The 27,254-nt window shown below is 42.2% G+C and overlaps 2 protein-coding genes across 2 annotated transcripts in view; both read right to left on the reverse strand.

Moving 5' to 3' along the window:
* The window catches only part of NT5DC3 (5'-nucleotidase domain containing 3), a 71,443-nt gene extending 68,710 nt beyond the window's left edge, over positions 1-2,733 (reverse strand). Inside the window, exon 1 of the mRNA XM_004446804.4 lies at positions 2,535-2,733. Within this exon, the coding sequence (XP_004446861.2) occupies positions 2,535-2,733 (199 nt within the window). The remainder of the gene's footprint in view (positions 1-2,534) is intronic.
* A 1,579-nt stretch (positions 2,734-4,312) lies between these two features.
* LOC101410616 (putative tetratricopeptide repeat protein 41) overlaps positions 4,313-27,254 on the reverse strand; it is a 71,353-nt gene continuing 48,411 nt past the window's right edge. Inside the window, exons 14-15 of the mRNA XM_058308643.2 lie at positions 5,329-5,458; positions 4,313-5,237 (exon numbers count right to left, since the gene is read on the reverse strand). Of these exons, the coding sequence (XP_058164626.1) occupies positions 4,565-5,237; positions 5,329-5,458 (803 nt within the window). The 3' untranslated portion in view covers positions 4,313-4,564. The remainder of the gene's footprint in view (positions 5,238-5,328; positions 5,459-27,254) is intronic.

The raw sequence follows: 27,254 nt of genomic DNA on the forward strand, positions 1-27,254 counted from the left end.
TGAGAAAACTGAGCTCAGAAAGGAGAGTTGCCAGCTGCCAAGTCACAGAGCTAAAAAGCCTTGTCAAAAGCCCCCTCAGAGTTTCACACCCCAGAGCCCAAACTCTGGTCCACCATGATCTTCACCATCCAATGTCAGCTTCTCACATACTAAACACTTTTCATAACTAATGCCTACTCCTCAATGCAAGCCTAAGGTGTTGGTACTCCCAGCAACCCCATTTTGCAGATGAAGAAACTGAGGCTTCATGACTTCTCTAGAGGGCTCACAGCCAGCAAGCAACAAACCACGTCCATAAGCACAAAATGGCAAAAGTCTTGCCCACAGTTTCTTAATAAAACTAAACAAGCAATTACCATATGACCCAGCCATTGCACTCTTGGGCATTTATCCCAGAGAAACGAACTTTTGTTCACTCAAAAACCTGGATGGGAAGGTTTAGAGCAGCTTTATTCGTAAGAGCCAAAAACTGGAAACAACCCAGAAGAACCCATGAACAGTTAAAATGGTACACATAAAAACCTGTGGACTGTCACTCAACAATAAAAAGGACAGCACTACTGAGACACAAAACCGTGGATAAATCCCCAGGGAATTATGCTCAGTGTAAAAAGCCAATTCCAAAAGGTTACATGCTGTATGATTCTATTTATGTAACATTTTTGAAATGACAAAATTTTAGAAATGGAGAAGAGAAAATGTCCCTGGGACTAGGGTCGGGGGAGTAGGGCATTAGGAGGGAGGTGGCTGTGGTTATAAAAAGATAATATGAGGGATTCTCCTGGTGATGAACTGACTGTGGAGGATACACGTACCTATCCTGGATACAATCGTATAGATCTAAACACACCCCACCACAAGGAAAGCTGGGGGAATCTGAATTAGCTCCATGGATTGTACTGATTTTAGTATACTGGTTGTGATACTGTACAATGTTACTATTGGGGGAAACTGGATAAAGTGTATGTGGGATTTCCCTGCATTATTTCTTAAAACTGCATGTAAATCTACAATTATTTCTATAAAAATATCAATTAAAAACCCTGCCTGCACAGGGGAATGGATGTAGCTCAAGTGGTTGAGCACCTGCTTCCCTGGTACGAGGTCCCAGGTTCAATCCCCAGTACTTCCTAAAAATAATAATTTTTAAAATTAAAAAACAACTCTCATTCGGATGTAGCTCAAGCTCAAGTACCTGAGTGCCTGCTTCCCTGGTACTAGGTCCTAAGTTCAATCTCTGGAAGCTCCTAAAAAAATGTCTTGCCTGCCCAATAGCTGAGCTAAATGATCACCTAGGTTTTCTTCATCTCTAAGATCTGCTATTACCAACAAATCCAAAGCCAGTCTTCTTTCCACCACACCACACAACTTACTTGAAAAACCAAGCAAATTTAAACTCTTAGCAAGGGGAAACGAAGAAAATAAAGCACTTTTTCAAAGAATTCTGCATTGCTAGCCACTTTAGTTTCCTCAGAAAATCACCACAATGGAAAAACATAAGCCTTTTGGTTTCTTTCATCAAAATGACTTCTGGCCAAAAGGAAAAAAAAATGTCATCCTACAAAAATGTTCTCTCCCACCAAACATTCTTTCCCATTCTCAAGGTGTCACTTCCACCAAAATAGTTTTAAAAATTCAATATAATAATTTCGATTTGTAAATCTTCCTTGAAAGCAGCACGGATGGATTATCGCTGGCTCTTTTTACACCAGTTCCCAAGGGGTCAGCGGCTGCTGGAAGGCAGCGCAGCGTGGGGGAAGGGACAGTGGGTTTGGGACAGCCACGCCAGAGGTGAAGGTGTGACCTTGGCCAGGTTCCTTGGGTCTCGCCTTTGCCATCTACAGAGTGGGGACGTGGCACCTCCCTCGTGGGCTCTCAGAAGAATTCAGGGAGACAAGAGGTCCGGGCATTCGGCTGCACTCAGCGAATGCTGGTTCCCGTCCATTTCTCCGTGCTTCCCTGAGTAACAACCCAGCCGGGCGGACTGTCTGTTCGCTTGGTCACAAAGCAGTCATTCCCTGCAATTCTCTCCTCTCTGAGGTTAGGAAATAACCCAGAACAATCCCAACGGGGACCCCTCCTATTTCAAGCAAATCCCACCCCACCTCTCAAAATGAAGAACAGACCGGCCTCGGGACCCCGCCACCCGCCCAGCAGCCGCGCTCCAGGGCAACCCCTGCTCCTGTTACTGCTGGTAATAACAATACCTAACGGTGCGTGGAGGGCGATCGCGCCAGCGCGGGTCAGCGGGACCCCCCGGAGCGGCACGACGCGCTCCCAACGCAGATCTCTGTCTAAAACCCCAAGAACGTATAAACCGGCTTTCCCGACAGGAGAAAGGCAAGAGCTGAAAAGTTTCTGGGGGACACCTTTTCCGCGTCTCCCGGAGTCGCTCTGCGGAAGAGATGCCGCCGCGCGCGGGCGGGCGGGCCTGAGGGCCAGCAGCAGCGCCGGCCGCCCGGCTGGCCGCCCGGGAGACCCGCACCCCGGCGCGAGCCGAGGGCCCCCGAGGGCCGGGGCCGCCCCGCACTCACCGTCCGTGCCTCTCTTCGCCTCCCGGTACCGCTCCCACAGGGAGCGCTTCGGGTCCGGGGTGGTCGCGGCTGCGGTGCACAGGGGCCGTGCGGGCTCGGCGCGCCGCCGCCCGCGAGCCGCAGCCCCGCAGCCGCCCCGCAGGGCCGCCGCCGCCGCCCTCGCCCCGGCGCCCCGCGCCGCCGCCGCCGCCGTGGCCATGCTCGCCGCTGCCGCGCCGCGAGTGGCGCCTCCCCGCCCGCGCTCCGCCCCAGCTCGGCTCCGCCCCAGCTCGGCCCCGCCGGCGGGTGGCTCCTGCGTCGGAGCACGTGGCGGGGACGGGGCGGGGCGCGAGCGGGAACCCAGCCGGGACGGCGCGGGAGGGGGCGATCGCAGGGACGGGGGCGGGGACCCGGCGCGGGCTGCGCGCCGCTGCGCTCACTTCCTGACCCGGAGGCGCAGAGAGGTGGCCGTGCGTGGCGCGGGAGCCCCCGCTGGCCGCAGCTCGGGTGGTGATCTCTCTTGGCATTAACGGCCTCTGCGGTCTGGACCTCCCTGGATCGCAGAGGCGGCCCGGGACGGCCTCCAGTCCCCGGCTTGGATACAACCAGTCCCCCTGCCGGTGGCCCCCGCTTCTGTTAAGAAAGTAGTGCGGGGCGGAGGGTCGGTCTTTCCCTCAACGCGTTTACTGAAAGTCTCTCCCTACGGGGGGCTGAACAAAATGAACATGGCCAGGTCCTCAGGGAGCTTCAAGTCCAGAGGTAAATTCTTAAACAAGGAATTGCACATACAGCAAATGATTCATGTACTCCTGGCGCCTGCTGGGGTACCCAGTCCCAAATAAATTTGCAGGGCATCAGAGGGACCCTTGGGACACGGCCGGCAGACTGCTGCCACGGCCTACACTTACCACGGTCTATTCTGTACCTTGAGGGGCCACCAAATCCAAATAAACAAGGCCCGTTCCACAGCACTTCGGAGTGCACGGAGTCAGACTAGCCCCTCCAGTAAGGACTGATGCCGCGCGTGCACACACACGCACACACACACACACAGCTGAAAATTATGGAACTGCAAAGACTTCGCAGGCTACACTGTGGAGACCCTCGAGCAGAGTGCTGAGTGAACAGGGGTAGTAAGTCTCAAGGCTTGCACTCTGCTTGGGAGACTATACTGCCGTATGTGAAACAAGTGGGCCGCAATTTAAGACAAATAACTGGAGGCATTAGTATATGTTTAAAATTGCCCGCTGGAGGGGTCAAGAGATGTTTCATGGGAAAAGGTGACATCTGTAGTAGATTAATAGTAACTACCTGGATTGGATCAAGACAAATAATGGTAACTACCATCTCTTGAAGGTTTGCTATGTGTATTATCTAATGCATTCCTCTCAGTAATCCTGAAAAGTAGGCACCACAATTTCTCCCATATTAGAGATAATGAAATTGAGACTAAGAGAGAGGTTATGCATGGTCTTAAGGTCACACAGCTAATCTTCCATTTAGTTTTCTAATATAGGATATAGGATATAGGATTTAGTGGGGGATAGGGAAGAAAGTAATCAGTAAGTAATTTTAAATGTTAATGGTTATGTCTTACAAATCATTTATAAAATGAGAGACAATTAAAATGTTTAAAAACAGAAATATCAACTATACAGGCTTTACATGTACTTTATGGTTTAAGGATATCCCAGTTTATATCATTTCTTCTTAAGGTTTCTGAGAAAGCTTGGTGATAGCAATTGTAATAATTTGTTTATATGGAAAATTAATTCATATATTCAAAATAGATAACAATATGAAAGTAACACAACTAGAACTTTAATCATTATTTTGATACATTTTTAGATACAGAATTTTGTGTGATCAACATTGCTCTATCTACCACACAAATGTGAATCATATGAAAATTGCTTTTTCACTAAAATCAGTTCACAAAATTTTAATGGACTAAAAATAAAATCCTCAGACCTTGATCATCATCATATCCAATCAAGGAGTTCTAAATAAATATGTGAAAAACTTGTAGACACAAGAACCCATAATAATATTCATTCTTTATTAGTATCAATTGGGGTATTCAGCAATTTTGTTTCAATCTGAGATCTTCTCTGTGAAAAACATTTTTGAGGAGATAAACTGTAATCTGAGTTGTGAAAAAGCCACTTTTCTGATATGAGCTCAGATATGGAATCCTGGGGATTATTTGTGCAAAGAGGTAGCAGGGGATACTGGTAAATTGTGGTGATTTGACCTTTTCCACTCTTACTTTCAGCTGACATAATTCTTTGCCTTGAAAGCTTCACTAAACCATCCGTTTTACCAAAAGCTAAAATCTTAGAGGAATAGTCTTTCTTGTTTTTTGATGCCTCTTTTTCTGGGCCACTCCAAATGTCAACATGGCTTTGTATTTTCAGTCTGGTCTTTTCCTCAGAAGAAATGCAAATAGTGGGCCTCAAGATCTTTTTCCTTTTTCCAGAAATAAATTTTGATTTATCTGAAATTGTAGGAGGTGCCAAGTCCCTGCTTTTAGACCAAAGAAGCTTGTCTGCATTCGTAAATATTGCAGAGTTCACTGTATTACAACTCTGAGCACTGTGGTAATTTACTTTAAGAAGGTTCTCCCATAATGAGGAGCTATTCCTAGGATCCTGAGAATATTGCTGGCTCATGACTTGGGGCCAACACCTCCTGCCCCGGATCAGCTCAATTTCCCTCAGAAGGCTGTGAAAGAGCAAAAGTTATCAAGAGGTCATATAAATAACGTGAATATCCAAAAGCATATTTCTTTTTGAGATATGAAACAAAAACTCACTGCAGGATTCCATGGACTGATGAATGAGAAGATCCCAGATAGGATGCCCTTAAATCAAGTGACCTATACAAATAGCCCACTGCCTCGATCATGACATGATGGCAAGAGTCACTTAGCAATAATTGGCCTGCTGGATATTCGAAAATAAGAATATTAGTATTTTTAAAAATTATTCCTGGCTTCACACATTTAAAAGAGAAGGATAAAATGGAAAGAAGAAAAAAAAAACACAAAAAGTAGCATTGGAACATCACCTTTGAAATGTAACTTACAAAAACATTTAATTTGAGTCTAATCAGAAGGAAGCCATCATATAAAATGAAGGGTATTCAGGGGAGTTGGTAGAGAGGGCAGACCTAGACTCTTGAAAACTGTCAATGTCATGAAAGACAAAGAAAGCTGAGTAAATAGTCTCATCAAAAGGACACATTATAACCAAATGCAATGCAAGATCCTCTATTATCCTGAGTCAAATGCACAACTCTGTGTTTATATCAAATGCCATTGATCTTACACTTAGATAAATTGTACGATTTTTTTAAAAAAGCAAATGTCTATCAAGGACATTAATGGGACACATGGGGGAATTGCAATATGGACTATATATTATATAATAGTCCTACATCTTGGTTAAATTTCCTGGGCTTGGTAATTGCATTGTGATTCTATAGGGAAATGTTCTTGTACTTGGGAGACAAGCTAAGTATTTAGAAATAAAGGTGTCATATCTGCAACTAACTTTCAGATAGTTCAGAAAAATGTATGTGTGTGTATGTGAGAGAGAAACAGAATACAAATGTGGCAAAATATTAATGAATATAGGTAAAGTGTACATAGTGCTTATTATATTATTCTTGAAACTTCTCTGGGTGATTAAAATTTCTCAAAACAAAAAACTGAGAAAATTTTTCTCAACTATTTTCTCCATAATTTATTTTTGTTAAAAGTAATAAAAATACATTTTTAAATCCAAGTTGAAAATGGAATTCATTTATTCATTTAACCTATTTACAAGGCTGATATTAAGTGGCTACATTTATACCACTGGTTATAAATGTAAAGGTAATGATTGTTTATATAGGGCATCAATCTGGATACATGATAAAGAGATCACTGGGCCTGTCTGGCTGAAAGCAGTGAAAAAGATGACCCAGACAGTTCCCTGTGTTATCAATAATAACAACTAATACATATGAGTAATTTCTAAATGCCAGTCACGGGTAATCATGTAAGGTATAAATTATCGTCACTTATCTTTTTCATTCAATTGGACATGCATCCATATGGTTCAAAATCAAACTATAAAGATAAGAAGTGAAAAGCATCTTTCCCATCCTTCTCCCCATCTGCCCAGTTTCTCTTAAAATGTAACCACTATGCATCTGGTTGACCAAGGTGGTAGCATAAGATGCTCCAGGGTGCCATTCCCCCACAGAATCTTTGAACAATTAGCAAAAACAGACAAAACTATCCTCAACACTCTGAAAAAGAATTAAAGGGTTGTGATTCCTGGACAGGTATCAAATCAAGAAATGCAGCTTTAAAAATGGTAGGAGAAACTCATGGCACCCAGACCCCTACCCCAACTTCTCCCCTGCATGGTATAGAGCCAGCCTGCATTCCCATTGTGGGTCCCTGACCCTATTTTGGAGGGTTCAGAATAATCCTAGTAGCCATAGTGGGGTGCCTCTATGTCAGTGCTAATCTGTCAGGCTTGAAAGTCTGAACCAAGAAACTCATATCCTAAATGCCCTCCCAGAACTTGCCCTGTAAGTATAAGCAGATTGCAGAGAGCTAACATAATATAAGAAACAAGTCAAATCAGTCTGTCTCAAGTTATACAATAGTGTACCCAGTAGGGGAGAAAGTCTATTTCCCAGGGAGTAATGGGAGAATTCCTAAGGCCACAAGCAAGAAAAAGCTCAGGTCAAGACATGGGCTAAGAAAATATGGAGAGGACCCTCTACTTCACATTTGCCTCAGGCTGATCTTCTTGATAGGAGGGCTAAAGTCTGAAGAAGAGATCCAGCCAAGACAGAGTTCATTTGCAAAGATTGCAAAAGGTGTTTTTTGTGTTGCTCTATTTCTGTTAGCTCCTGGAACACAAGGAATTCTCTGTTATATCACTAGTTGGAAACAAGCTTAAGGAACAGACAACTCAGGCACTAAATCCCAAAGTTAACCTGTTAAAGTATTAAAAAGTACAGTGTGCAACAAAAGATTACAAGGCAACAAAGAAACAAGAAATGATGGTCCATACAAAGGAACAAAATGAAAATCCAGAAATCATCAGTGAGGAAGACCAGAATTTGGACATACTGAAAAAGATTTTTAAATTTTAAAAAATGAACCTCAGTATGCTCAAGGAGATAAAGGAAAACACAGAGAAAGAACTAAATGATATCAGGAAAACAATGAACCTGAATAATATGATAACCTTGATAGAAAGAAATTTTAAAAAGGAAACAAACATAAATATTGGAGTTGAAGGCCACAATAATTGAAGAAAATTTCTCTAGGGGGGTTCAACAGCAAATTAGAGCTGGTAGAAGGAAGAATCAGTAAAGTAGAAGACAAAACAATTGAAATGACTCAGACTGAGGAACAGAAAGATAAAAGGATTAAGAAAAGAGGAAACTGGGGGACACCATCAAGCATACCAGTATAGGCATTATGGGACTCTCAGAAGGAGAAGAAAGAGAGAAAGAGGCAGAAAGAATATTCAAAGAAACAATGGCAGAACACTTCCCAAATTTAAGGAAAGATATGAATATGCACATTCAATGAACACCACACAGGATAAACTCAAAGAGAACCAGACCAGACATATAGTAATCAAATTTTCAAATCCCTAGGAAAAGGAGAGAGTTCTGAAAGCTACAAGAGAAAAGTAATGTGTTGTGTACAAGGGAATCCCATAAGATTAGGTGCCAGTTTCTTATTAGAAACCATGAAAGTAAAAAGAAAATACAAAAAGAATTTTTAAAGTGCAGAAAGAAAACAATCCCTAACCAAGAATTTTATGTCTGGAAAGACTGTCTTTTAAAAATGAGGAAGAAAAATATTTTAATGAGAGAGTAAGATATTCCTGGATAAACAAAAGCTAAGGGGGTTCATTACCACTAGACTGGCCCTACAGGCAATGCTAACGGAGTTCTTCAGAATGAAAGGAAAGAACACTAAACAGTGGTTCCAAGTGGCATAAAAAATAAAGAGCTCGGGTAAATGTAATACTTAGAGGGAGGCCCTGCTTGCCCAGTCCTAGGAGAACTAGGGTTTGGAGTGGGAAGGGGTTGCTATAATGTGCCCTTGGCAAATTAAAGTCTTATTTTCCTAGAAAAAAAAAATTCCAATAGTATTGTATTGTGCTTTTTGGCATGTAACTCCACTTTACACTTCTTACAGGTTCTAAAATGCACACGTACAAAAAGTAATGATAAAATCATGGTTTTAGACATATGTATAAAGATACAATTTCTAAAAAGTACAAAAAGGTGGGTGGAGGGAGGGCTATAGGAACAGTGTAAGAGTTATTGAAAATAAATTGGTATCAAATCAAATGTGATTATTATAGATTTAGGATATTAAAGTTAAGTCCCAAAGTAACCATAAAGAAAATATATACAGAAAGAAATGAGAAGGGACTCAAAATGGTAAAATACAAAAAAAAATCAAACGAATATGAAAGTAGGCATTTGTGAAAGAATTAAGGGACAAAAAAAAAGATATATAACATAGAAAGACCAAAGAGTAAAATAGCAGAAGAAAGTTCTTCATTATCAGTAGTTATTTTAAAAGTAAATTGATTAAACACTCCAGTCAAAATAGATGAAAAAAGCAGGACCCAATGATATGCTGGGCACTCATCTTAAATTCAAAGACACATGTAGGTTGAAAGTGAAAAAAATAGAGAAAACATACCATGCAAGTAGTATTCAAAAGAGAGCTAAAGTAGCTGTATTAATATCAGATAAAATAGACTTTAATAAAAACTGGTACAAGGGACAAAGAAGGTCACTATATACTCATAAAGGGGCCAACTCAACAAGGAAACATAGCAATTATAAATATATATGCACCTAACAGCAGAGCCAAAAATATATGAAGCAAATATTGATAGATTTGAAAGGAGAAACAGGCTGTTCTACGTTAATAATAGTAGACATTTATACATCAATCCTTACAGATGACATGATCCTATACATAGAAAATCCTGAAAAATCCACAATAAAGCTACTAGTCCTAATAAATGATTTTGGCAAAGTGGTGTGGTGCAAGATCAATACCCAAAAATTTTTAGTGTTTCATACACTGGTTATGAACAATCTGAAGAGGAAATCAAGAAAAAAAAAAGTCCATTTACAATAAGAACTAAAAAAATCAAATATCTAGGAATAACTAACTTTAAGGATGTAAAGGACTTATTCATGGAAAATTACAAAACATTATTAAGAGAAATCAAAGAAGACCTAAATAAAGGAAGTGCATTCCATGCTCATGAATTGGAAGACTAAATATTGTTAAGATGTCAATTCTACTCTAAGCAATTTATAAATTCAGCACAATCCAAATGAAAATTACAACAGCCTTCATAGCAGAAATGTAAAAGCCAATCCTCAAATATATATGGAAGTGTAAGGGACCCTGAGTAGCCAAAACCATCTTGAAAAGGAAGAACAAAGTTGGACAACTGACACGTCCCATTTTTAAAACTTATTACAAAGCCAGAGTAATCAAAACAGCATGGTAGTGGAACAAGGACAGACATATAGACCAATGGATTCAAAGTGAGAGTCAGAAATTAACCCTCACATCTTTGGCCAAATGATTTTTAATAAAGGTATAAATCCACTCAATAGGGAAGAAATAGTCTTTTCAATAAATGGTACTGGGAAAACTGGATATCCATTTACAAAAAAATAATGGTGTTGGATCAGAGACCTTGATATAAGAACCAAAACTAGGGAAGCGGATTTGGCTCAACTGATAGAGCATCCACGTACCACATGGGAAGTCCAGGGTTCAAACCCAGGGCCTCCTGACTATGTGGTGAGCTGGCCCACATGCAGTACTTATGCACACAAGGAGCGCCGTGCCACGCAGAGGTGTCCCCTGTGTAGGGGAGCCCCACGTGCAAGGAGTATACCCCATAAAAAGAGGTGCCCTGCGCAAAAAAAATGCAGCCTGCCCAGGAATGGCACCACACACATGGAGATCTGATGCAGCAAGATGATGCAACAAAAAAGAGACAGATTCTCGGTGCTGCTGACAAGAATGCAAGTGGACACAGAAGAACACACAGCAAATGGACACGGAGAGCAGAAAACAGGGAAAGGGGAGCAAAATTAATTTTTAAAAATAAATCTTTAAAAGAAAAAAAAAGAACCAAAACTATGAAACTCCTAGAAGAAAAAATAGGGAAGCAACTTTAGTAAACAAAAGCATGAGCAACAAAAGAAAAAATAGTTAAATAGGACCATCAAAACTAAAAACTTTGTGCATCAAAGGACATTATCATGAAAGTAAAAAGACAACCTACAGAGAAACAGATGTGGCTCAAGTAATTGGGCTCCCATCTACCATATAGGAGGTCCAGGGTTCAATGCCCAGGGTCTCCTGATGAAGGCAAGCTGGCCCACATGCCAGCTGGCCCACACAGAGTGCCAGCCCATGTGGGACTGCCTCCCCACACAGGAGTGTCCCCCACGCAGTAGTGCCACCCTGTGCAGGAGTGTCAGCCAATGTGGAGAGCTGGTGCAGCAAGATGGCACAACAAAAAGAGACACAGAGGACAGACAATAAGAGACGTAGTGGAACAGGTTGCTGAGGTGGCACAAGAGAATGATCGCCTCTCTCCCACTCCAGTAGATCACAGGACTGGTTCCTGAAGCTGACTAATGAAAAGACAAGCAGACACAGAAGAACACGCAGCAAATGGACACAGAGAGCAGACAATGGAGGGAGGGGGGAGAAATAAATAAATAAATCTTAAAAAAAAAAAAGAATGGGAGAAAATATTTGAAAACCAGATATCCAATAAAGGTTTAATATCCTGAATACATAAAGAAATTATACAACTCAACAATAAGAAGACAAATAATCCAATTAAAAAGACATTTTTCCACACATTTTTCCAAAGAAGTTATACTTATGCCCAAAAGAACATGAAAAGATGCTCAACATCATTAGCTATTAGGGAAATGCAAATTAAAACCACAATGAAATACCATTCACACTCATCAGAATGGGTACTATTTTAAAAAGAAAAAGAAAAAAACAAACAAACAGAAAATAACAACCAAAAAGAATGAAGTTATGGTACATACATCAACATGGATAAACCTTGAAGACATCATGATGAGCAAAATAAGCCAGACACAACAGACAAATATTATACAACCTCACTGATACAAGTTAATTCAAATATGCAAATTCACAGAATCAAAAATTAGAAAACAGGTTATCAGAGGCCAGGCTGGGGGTAGGGAATGGGGAATGAATGCCTTATTGGTACAGAATTTTCATTTGGGGTGATGGAAAAGTTTTGGTAATAGATAGTGATGATGGTAGCAGAACATTGTGAATGTAATTGATACCCCTAAATTATCTATATGAATGTGGTTAAAAGGAGAACTTTTAGGTTGTGTATATGTGATTAGAATAAATAGAAGAAGGAAAGCAGACATGGCTCAGCTGATAGAGCGTCCACCTACCATGTGGGAGGGTCCAGGGTTCGGTCCCAGGACCTCCTGACCCATGTGATCAGCTGGCCCCCACACAGAGCTGCCGTGCACAAGGAGTGCTGTGCCATGCAGGGGTACCCCCACCTGGGGGTACCCCACGCACAAGGAGTGCACCCCGCAAGGAGAGCCGCCCCGAGTGAAAAAAGTGCAGCCTGCCCAGGAGTGGTACTGCATACATGGAGAGCTGACACAGCAAGATGACGCAACAAAAAGAGACGCAGTTTCCCAGTACCAACAAGGGTATAAGCAGGCACAGAAAAACATACAGCGAGTCAACACAAGGAGCAGACAACCTGGCAGCGGCGGGGGGAGAGAAATAAATTTAAAAATTAAAAAAAAAACAAAACTGCATAACAACAACAGTGAACCCTGATGGAAACTATGGACTATAACTAAGAGTACAATTATATTAAAAATCTTTTATCAGTTGTGACAAAGGCACCGAGCTAATGCAAAGTGTTAATAATATGGGGAGGGTGTGTTTTCTTATAGTTTTCTGGAAACCTACCACTTCTCTAACTTAAAAAATTATTTTTAAAATGTAGCCTCTGATTTTAGTGTCTAGAGTGTCCTTCCAGAGAATGTTTGGTGCTTATCCATTTTACTTGTCTTTCAAAGATGAGAAAAGTGAAAGAGTTAAGTAAGTTGCTCTAGTTCATGATGGAACAATCCTGCATCTGCCTCATCCCCAAGCCCATGCCCTTTGCTGCACTAGGCTGCCTCCTCCCCAAAAAGGGATTGCTCTTCTGTTTGTCTACTGTGGCTTCTCTTTGCAGAGATGTCCTCTCTCTCTAGCTCTGCTTTCTGGGTCATGGCCTGTATCTCACATTGCGCACTGCTTTTTCTGGAAAGCTGATAGAGGGTTTCAGCCATAATCTCTGCTTATCACTTTATGGGTATTTTTCTTTTTCAATTACTTTCCTGACTCCATATGATGTTTCAAGTTGCCCCAATCTGGCTCAGCAATATGCACTCACAATTTAGTCTCGCTCTGCTCAGCATGGCCAAAGTTGCATTGGTCTTACTATCCTTAAAAGGTAAAGTGAAGGAAAACAGAAGCAGAAGGTCTCACGTGGTGGCTAAGCCTGAACACATCCATGGAGATCCTCTGGACCCAATAATCCAGATCCCAATAACCAGAAGAGTTCGTGACCACCCCTTTTGCCCAAGGCCCTTTAAGAGCTCCTAGCTTGCTCTGAGATTGAGATATTCACACATACCAGTTTCTGGTGCCCTTTCCAGCCACTGTTCTGGGTTCTTGGTCCCCAGACTCCCTCTTGGCCAAATACCTTGGCTTCTCAGGCCCCTTTCTCTCAGGACCCACGTTTGAATTATACCTATAGTTTTGACTTTTGTACACAATCTGATTATTTCTTTCTGGTAGCAAGCAAAGTAGCTGCTAGTGTAGGGCATCCTTGACTAGGTCCACCCACAATCCACTCCCTTCGTCCTTGGGTCCTGTACCATCTGGTCCAGCATGATGCAGGTAGTCAGTCCTGCCAACCCAGGAAAGAGGTAAGACCAGAATGGATCAATTTAAAATGAAGTGAGGTCACTGAACCTCCTTCCACTTCAAACCTTTGTTCTGGAGGGGGAGAGAACCTAATAAATAATTGCATGATCTGTTGGTTGTTTTCCATACATGATCTTATTATATCTTCAAAATAACCTTATAGGCAGGCATTATTATCCCACTTGGCAGATGAGAAAACTGAGACTCAGAAAGGTTATGTTCACATGCCCAGAAAACTGCAGAAGTAGGATTCAAACCCAGGGCCCTAGCACCTAACAACCATACCAAAGACTTCCAGAAGTGGGAATAAAACCTTCTTCTTCCTGTTGTATTGGCCCCGTGGGAGATTTTCCATAAAATAACTGCTAGGAGGGAATCATCAGTAACTTTTCCATTTTGTACCCCTGGATGCAGCCACATGCCCCCATTCCCAACAGAAGTAAATTGAGTTGAAGGGGGGGGGGTGGCAGGGAGGGTACCACTAACTCCTGTGAAAATCTGCTCTCACATTTTAAATGGTAAATGTCCTAGTTGTCCTAGATATCCAAAGACAGTCCTCTGTCCTTTTAAGTAGTCTCACAAAGTACAATTTTTTTCTAATCTTTATTCCACTGAAATTTAAGCCCATTTTTCTTGCTCTATATATTTGCTGTCATCTAATAGGTTGAGTTTTGCAGTGTCAGAGAGCTGTTTAAATCCACCTGGATTACATAGTGGTTAGCTCTGCTATGGGTTGTTGTCACCAGGTAAAGATGGGTAGCTCAGATGTTGCAGTACTTCAGAGAGTCCCCCTGGAAGAGACGGAGACTCTTCAACATTACCCAACAATGATGTTCTCCTCTATGCTCTGAGTGAATGGGGTTAGAAAGCAGAGACAATCACAGCCTGTATTCTCTGTCCAGAAGGCAGGCTACAAGTATGTCAGGAGGAAGGAGGCTTCTATAGCATCTAAAGTTTCTTTGTTGAAAGTTTCTCTTTATTTAGTGATTATGCTGTTTCTAAAAGTTCTTTGTCAGAAATCCTTCAGCTTGAGAAACAGCTTGTTGTTCATTCTTTCAACAAATTTGTGTGTCTATAAACAGATTAGGGAGAAAGCTGTCTATTATTGTTCCAAATAAAGTGAAAGGTTGCAATTGGGTGTCTCCATGGGCTTTAAAATTCTACCCTAAAGAAAACAATATAAGCAGCAAGCAGCAGGCTCTGCTGTCTACCCCCAAGTACGGCATGAACTCACTGCACCAGTTCAGAGGATTGGGTCTTTGAAGGCTTTCATCCCTACCACTCTACCAAAATTGAAGTTTTCCGTGACCTCCACATAGCTAATCACAATGGTCAGTTCTCAGTTTGTTGGCATGCTCTCCTCTTTAGGCTTCCAGGACTTTCCTGATTTTCAGCATATCTCTAGGGCTACATCCTCTTCCTCTACCCACTCCTTAAATTCTGGCATTTGCCCAAGTTCTCTCTCCTGCCATCTTTTCATCTTATGCTCTCCCTGGTTCTTTCATCATTCCATTGAGCTGAGCCACCACATATATGCTAATGACTCCCAAGAGTTTTCCTCCAACTCAGTTCTAAGCTCCTGAGCAACAGACTCATATATTCCACTGTCTACTTATGTCCACTTGGGTAGGAAATTCAAATTCAACATGCTCAAAATTAGTTCATCATTGCCCCCACCTCACCCCCAACTTGTGCTCCATGTTTTGACATTAAACATGCATCATCTACCAAGTAGCACTGGACTACGGCAAAGTCAGAAACTGGAGAATGCCCTGACTTTCCCTTTCCTTCACCTCCCATATCCCATCGAGCCCTTCGGCTTTACCTACAAAAATCTCAAATCATCCTGTCTCTCCATTTCTGCTTTCCCTGCCGTAGTTTATAGAGAAGACCCCTCTGATCTTGGCTTGACTTAGTCCGTATTATAGTTGGTCATGGAAGCATTATATCTAAAATATAAATCTATTCACCACCACCCCTTCATGGTGGAATTCTACAACAGCTCCCTTGCTAAATCCTTTAGCATGGGAGACAAGAGTTCCATGGCCGAACCCCTGCTGATTCCTCCAGCATCATCTCCCAACCCTCCCCATTCCAGGGTTTCACCCACCCTGATTCACCTGCCTTGACTGTTCATCCTGACTCTTTTGCGTGAACTTTTCTTCCTTACCTTCTTTACCTGCTAACATCTGTCAGGACTCACAGCCTGATTATTTCTGTGGAGTCTTCCTTGATGCCTCTTTTCTGTGCTTCCCCAATACCCTCTAGCACTGTCTGTCACAGCAGATATCACATTGTACTGCACTTCCTTTCCTATGCCTGTATCCTCAACAAGACCAGAAACTCTGAGAGTCCATGAGCGGTGGGAAGGGCATGGGATTTGGAGTCAGAGGACTGGGTTCTGAGTCCTAAGTTGACCACTTATTAGCTGCAGGATTTTGGAATGTTACTTGGTCTTTCTGAGCATTGATTTCCTCATTTTTTAAATGGAAATGTTTATAATATCTAATTCAAAAGATTCTCTGATCAATTGTACTGTGGCAAGTCATATGACATTTCTGCTATTTCCTCAGTTTTAAAATTAACTACATGATCTCTAGACTCCCTTCCAGATCTAAATAAACTTATAATGGCCATTTGATATTTTCCTGCAACTGACAGCATTTTCAATTATAACCCATTAAAAAACTATTAAACCTACACAACTAATAGAGGAAGCTCTGTTAACAGATATAAACTGGCTTGCCATATTAACTAGGGGCTTCCATTCTCTCTGTAAATCATACTCTTACGTCCAGGACAAACTAAGTGCCTGCTTACTTAGCCAACATACTTCTGCTCCCAAAAGTTAGGTTCTATCTAGCACAACCAAGAGTCAGTTGGGGAGCAGTGGACTTGGCCCAGTGGTTAGGGCATCCGTCTACCACATGGGAGGTCCGCAGTTCAAACCCCGGGCCTCCTTGACCCGTGTGGAGCTGGCCCATGCGCAGTGCTGATGCGCGCAAGGAGTGCCGTGCCACACAGGGGTGTCCCCCATGTAGGGGTGTCACCTGCGTAGGGGAGCCCCATGAGCAAGGAGTGTGCCCTGTAAGGAGAGCCACCCAGCGCGAAAGAAAGTGCAGCCTGCCCAGGAATGGCACCGCGCCCACACGGAGAAGTGACATAACAAGATGACACAACAAAAAGAAACACAGTTTCCCGTGCCACTGACAACAACAGAAGCGGACAAAGACGACGCACCAAATAGACACAGAGAACAGACAACCAGGGTGGGGGCGGGTAAAGGGAGAGAAATAAATAAATAAATAAATCTTTTTTTAAAAAAAAGAGTCAGTTGGGGGCAGCAGATTTGGCTCAACTGATAGAGCGTCCGCCTACCATATGGGAGGTGCAGGGTTCAAACCCAGGGCCTCCTGACCTGTGTGATGAGCTGGCCCATGCTCAGTGCTAATGTGCGTAAGGAGTGCCCTGCCACACAGGGGTATCCACATGTAGGAGAGCCCCACGTGCAAAAAGAGCCACCCACCCCGTGTGAAAAAAGCGCAAAAAAAGCACAGCCTGACCAGGAGTGGCGCTGCACACACGGAGAGCTGACGCATTAAGATGATGCAACAAAAAGACACAGATTCCCTGTGCCGCTGACAGGAATACAAATGGACACAGAAGAACACACAACAAATGGACATGAGGGGAGCGGAGGGGAGGGGAGGGGAGGGGAGGGGAGGGGAGGGGAGGGGAGGGGAGGGGAGGGGAGGGGAGGGGAGGGGAGAGGAGAGAAATAAATGCAGACTGGGATACCCAGTGTTATTCGTAAGAGCCTGGATGAAGCCTCAGTTTCATCCATGGAGCAACTTGGAAGCAACTAGGCATGTTACCGCCCTGTGTGTTTTAACCCCATTCACTCACACACAGAGGAGAAAATCATTCTTGAGAAATGTTTTACAGAGAGAATGGAAGCCCCTAGTTAATATGGCAAGCCATTTTATATCTGTTAACAGAGCTTCCTCTTTATTGTGTAGGTTTAATAATTTTTTTAAGGGGTTATAATTGAAAATGAGGGGAGGGGACGGGAGATAAGGGGAGGGGAGAGAAATAAATAAAAAACATATCTTTAAAAAAAGTCAATTGGGTTTGTTAGCCTAAGTATTAAATATTAAATATTAAAGTATTAAGTATTAAATAAACTAATAAAACCTAAGTGTGAAATGAGTTATTTCCTCATTTCACCATAAAACCAGGCCAAATGCTTTAGAAAGAATAACATGAGCTGCTAGAAATAATTGTCTTTCAAATTATAAAAGACAACTGTAAAAGACTGGGGGAGGGGAGAAGCAATTTAAAAGGCTGCTGCACATAGACTGTAACACAATTATCTAAATTCTCACCCTGAAGAAACCAAAAGTAGAAATCGCAAGTGTTGCATTTTGGAAAAAAACAACATGGAATTCCAATCAGAGGACCATAATTTACAATGAAAATAAAAACTTTGACTCTACATAGGAAAAAAGTTGGGGAAAAGAATGTACATTTATATGCTAAGGCTAAAATTAAAATGTAAAGTTTTTCCGGATCATTTACTGGACTTTTGGACTAAGAGACTAACTGCTATGGAGAAGCAGGCTCTGGCTGAGCTGAGCATTTTAAAATCAAACAAGAAGAAGTGAACTGATTCATCCTGCTGAGAGCCCAGTAGAGCCTTTGTTTGCTTTCTTCTTTCCAAATTTGACTGAGATGGTTGGCATTTCTTTTTTAAAAGAATCCCAGGGAGAAGAAAGCAACATAATGTTCACCAAGCATACTTCATCCAAAATAAACAATTCAGTTCAGAACACCCGACTTGATATGATGGAATATGAAAAGCCACATTTATGTTCTTTTCTCCCACTGGAATGGTTTCTCAATTGATGAATTTAAAATACTTATAAAAGAAGGAGACAGCAAGACTGCTCTGTGTCAGAGGTAACTTGGAACACAAATCACACACAAAAAAATCTTTTTGTAGTCAAGATAGTACTCAAATCTCTAGAATTAACAAATTTATTAGGTGAAGGTTTTCACATAACTGGATCAAAATTAAGAGGAGATGAGCTCTAAAGGATATCTTAAACAGAAAAAGATTTCATGTATGAATATGTGCCTCGCTAAACTGTAATTAGATCAAACAAAATTCAAGATTTATAGCCTCACAATCCATCATCTTAATGTGTTTTACTATAATCTCACACATAAAAATTTATTATTATAATTAAAATCTTAATTATCAAAAATTGTTGAAAGCCCTCTATTTTTGCATCCCTTGGGAATATTATACTATATTCTACATGTTGATGGAACATAAGACTAAGGATGTCTGGGCATATTTGACTGTGTTAAATTTCACTTTCACTTGATTAAATAATGATTAAGGCTTTGATTGGGTCACATCAATAGGGGCATGGGACTCACAGAAAAAACTACACAGCAGAGGAGTTAGTTGGAGTTTTAATGCTGGAGCCCCAGGAAGCAAATACACAGAGAAGCAGACACATGAGGAAAGAGAGAAGGCTCCATTAGACATGGCAGAGGCCCCAGGAAGAGAGACAAGCTGTTTGCCTGATAGTTTATAGCTGACCTTGTAGAGAGAGCAGAGCAGCTGAGCCCAAAGAGGAATGGGCCCCGGGAGAGAGTTGAGACTTAACCCAGTTGATACTGGAAGAAGTTGGGACCACAGAGCCTTAAAAGGAAGAGGAAGCCTGAACCCTGGCAGACGTCAGCAGCCATCTTGCTCTAACACGTGGCAATGGACTTTGATGAGGGAAGTAACATACGCTTTATGGCCTGGTAACTGTAAGCTTCTACCCCAAATAATAGCCTTTATAAAAACCAACTGATTTCTGGTATTTTGCATCAGCACCAGTTTGGCTGACTAATAAATTGAGTGAAAGAAGTCAATGTGTAACTGCATACTTTATAAAAATAAAATGAAAAATGAAAACAAAAAAAAAAAAAAAGACTAAGGATGGTGGCTAAGACATTCAAGCTAGCAGTCAGCACCATTAACTTGTAATCTAAATTGAAATTTGGAAAGTCAACTAAAGATCATTGCTTTCAAAACAATGAAAAGTACAATGGGGGACATTTCTTTCAATATTGTTAGCCTGGAGCAGAGCCGTTGTTTCTATTGGATAAGCCAAGGCAAACTGTGTAAACATCCAAAAAGAACTTGTTTATTTCCTTCCTCACCCTTCATGCCTTGACAGGACAGTGCACGTATGTGCAGTCAGCTCTATTTCTGATGCTTTGAAGATACAAAAGAATGAATGACAAGGTCCCTGCCTCTTTGAATTTGCTGTCTGTTTGAGAGGTCAAAAGACACAGATTGGAAAGAAATAGAAAAAAAGCAATAAAAAGGTCCCTTGAGCTCATTCTTGATTCTAGAGTCACAACATATCTTTAGACTATGATTTCAGAACTCTCTTATAACGCTGCTGCTGCTGATATAAACAGGTTCCTAATACTTGTCTGGCTTTGCAAAAACCTTTTGCTGGCTTTCCATTGCTCTTATAGTAACATCCCACACAGGAAGCTTTCTTACAGTTGTACCCTGCCCCTCATGTTGCTCTCTGCAACCCAGCCACACTGCCTTTTTAGCTCCTTTCTCCCTCACACATTCTGTTCCTGCTGCCTGGATGACTCTTCTCCTTCTTCCTCTCTACACACCTGTCTTGGCAAGCACCTTCTCATTCTGCAGATTTTCAGCATCACCTCCTGAGAGGCCACCCTCTGCCCATGCCCCCTCTGTCTGATAGGTCAAAGTCCCCTGGCTAGTGCTTGGACTTTTTCATGGTAGCACTCTCCACAATGATAGTTAAGTCATTGTATATTTAACTGTCTAACAGCTGTCTCCCCTACTGTAAGCTCAGTGAAGACAGTGCTGTATCTGTCCTGCTTACCACTATATCCCCAGGGACTAAATTAGAGCTTGTCACCTAATGGGTACAGTAAATATTTATGGAATGAATTAACAAATGAATGCTTAAATGAATTATAAAAATGCAATAGCTAAAATGCCCTTAAGAGTCAATACTTGCTTTTCAAAAGTGGAAGGGTAAGCCTGAATTAGTTAAAGCATTTCCTTCATTCAATGATTGGGCAAATGTTTACTGAGCACTTACTATGTGCCAACTGCTGTTCTAAGAGCTGAGTTTACAAGGGTGAAGATAAACCAAGTCCCTTCTGTTTAGCGAGGGAGACGGATGGAAGTATAAACTAATAAACAAATAAATGTATAAGTTTAGGTAGCGTTAGGTACTATGAGGGCAAGTAAAGCAGGGCAAGGGGCTACAGAGTGAGGGGGTAAGAGGAGCTGGGGGCTATTTTATATGAGGTAACCAGGAAATTCTTCACTGTGCACTTATAGACAGACTTTTCACAATCTCAGGGAGATATAATTCTGAATAGTTTCCAAAACAATCTCTTAAATAGAAGAACAAACCCATTAGAGGATCATTGGTTTCTTCAGTCTTCTTCAGAAGGTGTGCCCTTGCCCACAGGATGGGTTTCTTTTAAATCAGCACACTGCCTCAGCTCCCCTATCACTGCCTGTTTTCCTACTTCTCTGTCCTGAGGCTTCATTACAGTCCCTCCTGATAGCTCCAACTGTCCCCTCCATATCTTGCTTATTCTTTCCTTTGTTCATGCAATTTTCCTGGCCAGAACTGCCCCCTGCCAATCACTTTCTTAAGAACATTCCAAGAGGTTTTCCCTGAGAACCTTCCTACTACAGATTAGTAACTTCCTTTATATTTAAGCATAGAATATTAAATCCATAGAGGACTGTTATGGGCTGAATTGTGTTTTCCAAAAAGTTTTATTCAAGTTCCAATCCCTGGTCCCATGAATGGGACCTTATTTAGAAATAGGATCTTTGAAGATGTGATTAAGATGAAACCAAATTAGATTTGGTGGGTCCAAATTCAATATGACTGGTGTGTGGCAGTTTGAAATTATTTTATGCATCCCAAGAAGAGAAAGATGATGTTTATAAACTATTCCTTTGGGTGTGATACACTTTGATTGTATTAAATTCAGTTGAGAGGACTTTGATTAGATTACCTGTTAAGACTGATTTAGGGGGAAACGGACTTTGGCCCAGTGGTTAGGGCGTCCGTCTACCATATGGGAGGTCCGCGGTTCAAACCCCGGGCCTCCTTGACCCGTGTGGAGCTGGCCATGCGCAGTGCTGATACGCGCAAGGAGTGCCGTGCCACGCAGGGGTGTCCCCCGCATGGGGGAGCCCCACGCGCAAGGAGTGCGCCCGTGAGGAAAGCCGCCCAGCGTGAAAAGAAAGTGCAGCCTGCCCAGGAATGGTGCCGCCCACACTTCCCCTGCCACTGACGACAACAGAAGCGGACAAAGAAACAAGACGCAGCAAATAGACACCAAGAACAGACAACCAGGGGTGGGGGGGGGGAATTAAATAAATAAATAAATCTTTTTTTAAAAAAAAAAAAGACTGATTTAGGGGAAGCAGATTTGGCTTAAAGGATAGAGCGTCTGCCTACCATAGAGGAGGTCCAGGGTTCAAACCCAGGGCCTCCTGACCCATGTGATGAACTGGCCCATGCGCAGTGCTGATATGCGCAAGGATTGCCGTGCCACGCAAATGTGTCCCCCGCATAGGGAAGCCCCACATGCAAGGAGTGTGCCCTGTAAGGAGAGCTGCCCTGCATAAAAAAAATGCAGCCCGCCCAGGAGTGGTACTGTACACACAGAGAGCTGATGCAGCAAGATGACGCAACAAAAAAGGGATGCAGTTTCCCATGCCACCAGATAATGCAAGCGGTCACAGAAGAACACACAGCGAATGGACACAGAGAACAGACAACAGGGGCAGATGCGGGGGGGGGGGGGGGGGGCGGGTAGGAAGAGAGAGAAATAAATAAAGTAAATCTTTAAAAAGAAAAAAAGATTGATTTAGGATTTTTTTATTTGACTATGCAGTAAGGCATGCCTCCGGTTGAGTCCCTGCCCCCTTGCTGGATCTGACATAAACAGACACTTACAAAGACATGCAGGAAGAAAGAGTTCTGTCATTTTTGATTCTGCCACATGATAGAAAGGAGAAGGCTCAAACAGCTGAGGCCCTGGAGAGAGAGGAGCAATTTTCCTGATAGCTTACAGCTGACCTTGGAAAGAGAGCAGGACCGCCAAGACTGATCTAGGAGGCTCGAAAGAGACAGCCCTATGCCAGCCTGTGCTGAAATCAAGAACCAGAGCAGCAGGGCTGAGGGAGGACTGAAACCAGAGGCAAGGCTGAAACCTCGCAGAGGTCAGCGGCCATCTTGCTTCAAATCGTGGCAACACACGGGACCAGCGGTAGCTGACTTTGGCGAGAAAACATCTCTGCTAATTCCTTGATGTGGCCTTGGAACTGTCAGCTTTAACCCCCAAGTAAATCCCCATTCTAAAAGCCAACAGATTTATGGTACTTTGCATTGGCACCCCTTTGGCTAATGCAACTGGTGTCCTTAAAAGGAGAGGAGAAACGGCAGGGACACGGGGGAGAAGGCCATCTGAAGATGGAGGCAGAGATCGAAGTGCGACAGCTGCAAACCAAGGAGTGACAGGGATTGTCAGCAAGCCACAGGTCTAGGAAGAGACGAGGAAGGTTCTCCCCTACAGGTTTCGGAGGGGATGTAGCCCTGAGGAAACCTCAATTTTGGACTTTTACTTTCTAGAGCTCTGAGACAATAAATTCCTATTGTTTTGAAGTCACCCAGCGTGGGGTACTTTGTTATGGCCACCTAGGAAACTAAGACTAGGACCCTAAGGAACTCGTATTTTTTTTTTCACAGGTGGGGCCCAGAGACAGACGTGGGTCAGAGAGGAAGAACTAAAAACCCAGGTCTCCTGAGTCACAGTTCAGTCCTCAACAACCAGGCTATGCTTTAAATCATCAATATGTTATTTTTTTTAATTAGAGGTTTGTTTTGCTTCCTAACACAGCAATAAGTTGTTTGAGGGCAGAAATTAGTTTGGGGATTTTTTTGGTTGGTTGGTAGGTTGGTTGGCTGGTTGGTTGGTTGGTTGATATATATCTCCCCGGAATACTTCAGTTCTTCGAGCACGGGGTACCTGGTTTCCATCCATTTGTCTGTTACTGCATCCAGAAAAGACCAAGACAAATTTTTACGAAATTTAGAAGGTATATTTGGGATAATGTGAGTTAAAATACAGGCCATATGGCATTCATAATATTCATTTTGTAAGCAACCCCAGTGTCCATCAACAGATGAATGGATAAACAAATGTGATACATACATGATGGAATATTATTCAGTTGTAAAAAGGAATGAAGTTCATTGATTCATGCTACAATGTGGATAAATCTTAACATCATGTTGAGTGAAATAAGCCAGACACAAAAGGACAAATATTGTATGATCTGACTTAAAAAAAAAATCTAAAATAAGCAAATTCATAGAGACAGAAAGTAGATTACATGTTACATGGGTGGTGATGGTGGTAGATGGGGATGGGTAAAGAATTTCTGTTTAAGGTAAGGACAAGTTGGAGTGGTAATGATAACACAACATTGTAAATGGAATTAATACCCCTGCACTTAAAAGTGGTTAAAACAGGAAATTTTGTTTATATATATGTTACCACAATAAAAAATTGGGTTTTTTTTATTTTACTTTGGGGGATTAGGGAGACCACTTCAAAGTGACAGGCAGCTCCCCTACAGAGCACTAAAAAATTACAGGAATGCCCTACAGGAAGATATGTTGCAGACAAGAAAACAAATAGCAGTTTCACATATGAGCTGCAAATTCAAAGTCACAAAGGCAGATGCTAAGAACTGCAAGCAGTGATTTGTAATTGGGCAGCCATTCACATGGGCAGCTTCATGGTACATTCTCCAAGTAGGTGGGAAGAAGCTTGTTTATTCTTAAAAGAGTTAATGGGGAAGTGGACTTGGCTCAGTGGATAGGGAGTCTGCCTACCACATGCGACGTCCGTGGTTCAAACCCCAGGCCTCCTTGACCCGTGTGGAGCTGGCCCATGAGCAGTGCTGATGCACACAAGGAGTGCCGTGCCACGCAGGGGTGCCCCCGCATAGGAGAGCCCCACGCACAAGGAGTGCGCCCCATAAGGAGAGTTGCCCAGCGCAAAAGAAAGTGCAGCCTGCCCAGGAATGGCGCCGCAACACAGAGAGTTGACACAACAAGATGACGCACCAAAAAGAAACACAGATTCCCGGTGCCGCTGAAAAGGATAGAAGTGGTCACAGAAGAACACACAGTGAATGGACACAGAGAGCAGACAACTGGGGGGGGGGGGAGAAATTAAAAAAAAAAAAGAGTTAATGATTCTAGGTCAATACACTAGTCAGATATGATAATATACCCGTACAGTTCTACCATATATTACAATGCATAAAACACTTAAAGACTTGTTAAATAAAAATAGTGTGATCATCTGTATACCATAATTTGTTTCCTAGATGGAAAACAGATAGTTGACTTTGAAAAGGAATGGTTTGGTAATGATTAATGTTAGGTAAGACTTACTATAGAGGACTTAAGACTTCTTTAAAAATGGTTCATGATAAGGAGTGCCAACAGTATATGACTCTGATTTATTCCTTATTTTATGGAGTCCACTCAGGTATATTTCCACTTAGATAGAAAATTTCCATTTTAGGTAGGAAAACTAAAAATATTTCTTACAATTTCCATTTAAGGCAGGAAAACTAAAAATACTTCTTACATATTGAAGGACAACTGATTCAAATGTGTTGATAAACAGTATATTTTCCCTCCCAGCACTCTTGCATCTTGAGTACTGAAGCACAAAAATCCCACATTAATAGCTGAATTACATAAGACTTTCATGCTAATGTGCTGGAGGTGCAGTTAATGTTGGGGTTTAAGATATATTTAGGGGATTTGAATCTCTGGACTGACAATGTGATAGCCAGATCCTGAGCCTCAACAGACTCCAGCACCTACAATCTGATTTATTGGACTTACCACACTCAGCTAAGATGGAGTTGAAGAAGGACAACCACCACACCATGGAGCCTAGAGTGATTACAACTGAAAATGGGAGGATTGCATCCAGCATCCAGGTGGAATCTGAGCCTCCTCTTGACATAGAGGTGCAATGGACACAACCAATCCAATGTCCACATAGAAGAGGTGGCATTGGATTGGGAAAAGTGGACATAATGGACAAAGGGTATGGGGAAAGGCAGGAAGAGATGAGAGGTGGAGGCGTCTTCGGGACATGGAGCTGCCCTGGATGGTGCTTCAGAGGTAATCACCGGACATTGTAAATCCTCACAGGGCCCACTTGATGGAATAGAGGAGAGTATGGGCCATGATGTGAACCAATGTATATGAGGTGCAGAGGTGCCCAAAGATGTACTTACCAAATCCAATGGATGTGTCATGATGATGGGAACGAGCGTTGTTGGGGGTGGGGAGAGGGGGGGGTGGGGGGGTGGGGTTGAATGGGACCTCACATATATATTTTTAATGTAATATTATTACAAAGTCAATAAAAAATAAAAAAATTAAAAATAAAAAAAAAAATAAAAAAAAAATAGCTGAATTAACCATCTACAATTTTCTTATAAGCCAGAAGGAGACCTTATGTTAAATGAATCAATCAAATTCAATCAATAGCAGGCAATAAAAACAAAAAAAATCATGGAAAGAAATGAGGCCCTTCCAACAAATACCTTGATCATAAGTACATTAAAAATCAACAGCAGGGTAGTGGATATGGCTCAAGCAGTTGAGTGCCTGCCTCCTACATGGGAGGTCCCGGGTTCAGTTTCCAGTGCCTCCTAAAGAAGAAAAGCAAACAACAAGGAGACAACAAGCAAAAACAATGAGCAAAAAAACCACAAGCCATCTGATGGGAGGGCACACACACACACACACACAACTCTGAAAGCAAAACTGAAACATATTGTAAGGACTTATTTAAAAAGTCACAAAAACACTACAATTGCTACATTTACAGATAGATGCCTTCTTATCTGTTACAAAACTGGTAACAGAATGTGATGTGAAGTAATCAGACATACTAGTTCCTTTTCCATAAATTTCTCTAGACTTGCATCTGTATTTTCTGTTTGTAAATAAAAATCCTCTAGCCGGGAATAGCAGATTTGCTCAAGCAATTGGGCATCTGCCTCCCACACATGAGGTCCCAGGTTCGGATCCTGATGCCTCCTAAAGAAGATGAGCAGACACCACAACGAGCAGACGCCACAACCACCACAATGAGCAGATGCTCCAATGAGCAACCACCGCAACCAGCAGACACCACAACCAGCAGACACCGCAGCTGCTGCAATGAGCAGACACTGCAACCAGCAGATGCCACAACGAGCAGATGCCGCAACCAACAGACAATGCAACCACCAGGGAGCATAAATGGCTCAAATGGTTGAGCACTTGCCTCCTACATGGGTGGTCCCAGGTTTGGTTCCTGGTGCCTTCTAAAGAAAACGAGCAGAAAACAAGCAGACAGACAAAGGAGACATCTTGGGGCAAGGGTGGGGTGGATTTTTAAAAATCTTCTAGCTGGGAAACACTACCAAAATTTTAAAAATGCATATACATAAACATATACCTAAATCTATAGCCTAAAAATAAATATTCTTTCCCTGC

This window comes from Dasypus novemcinctus, chromosome 12, assembly GCF_030445035.2.
Source record: "Dasypus novemcinctus isolate mDasNov1 chromosome 12, mDasNov1.1.hap2, whole genome shotgun sequence".
Lineage (NCBI taxonomy): Eukaryota > Metazoa > Chordata > Mammalia > Cingulata > Dasypodidae > Dasypus > Dasypus novemcinctus.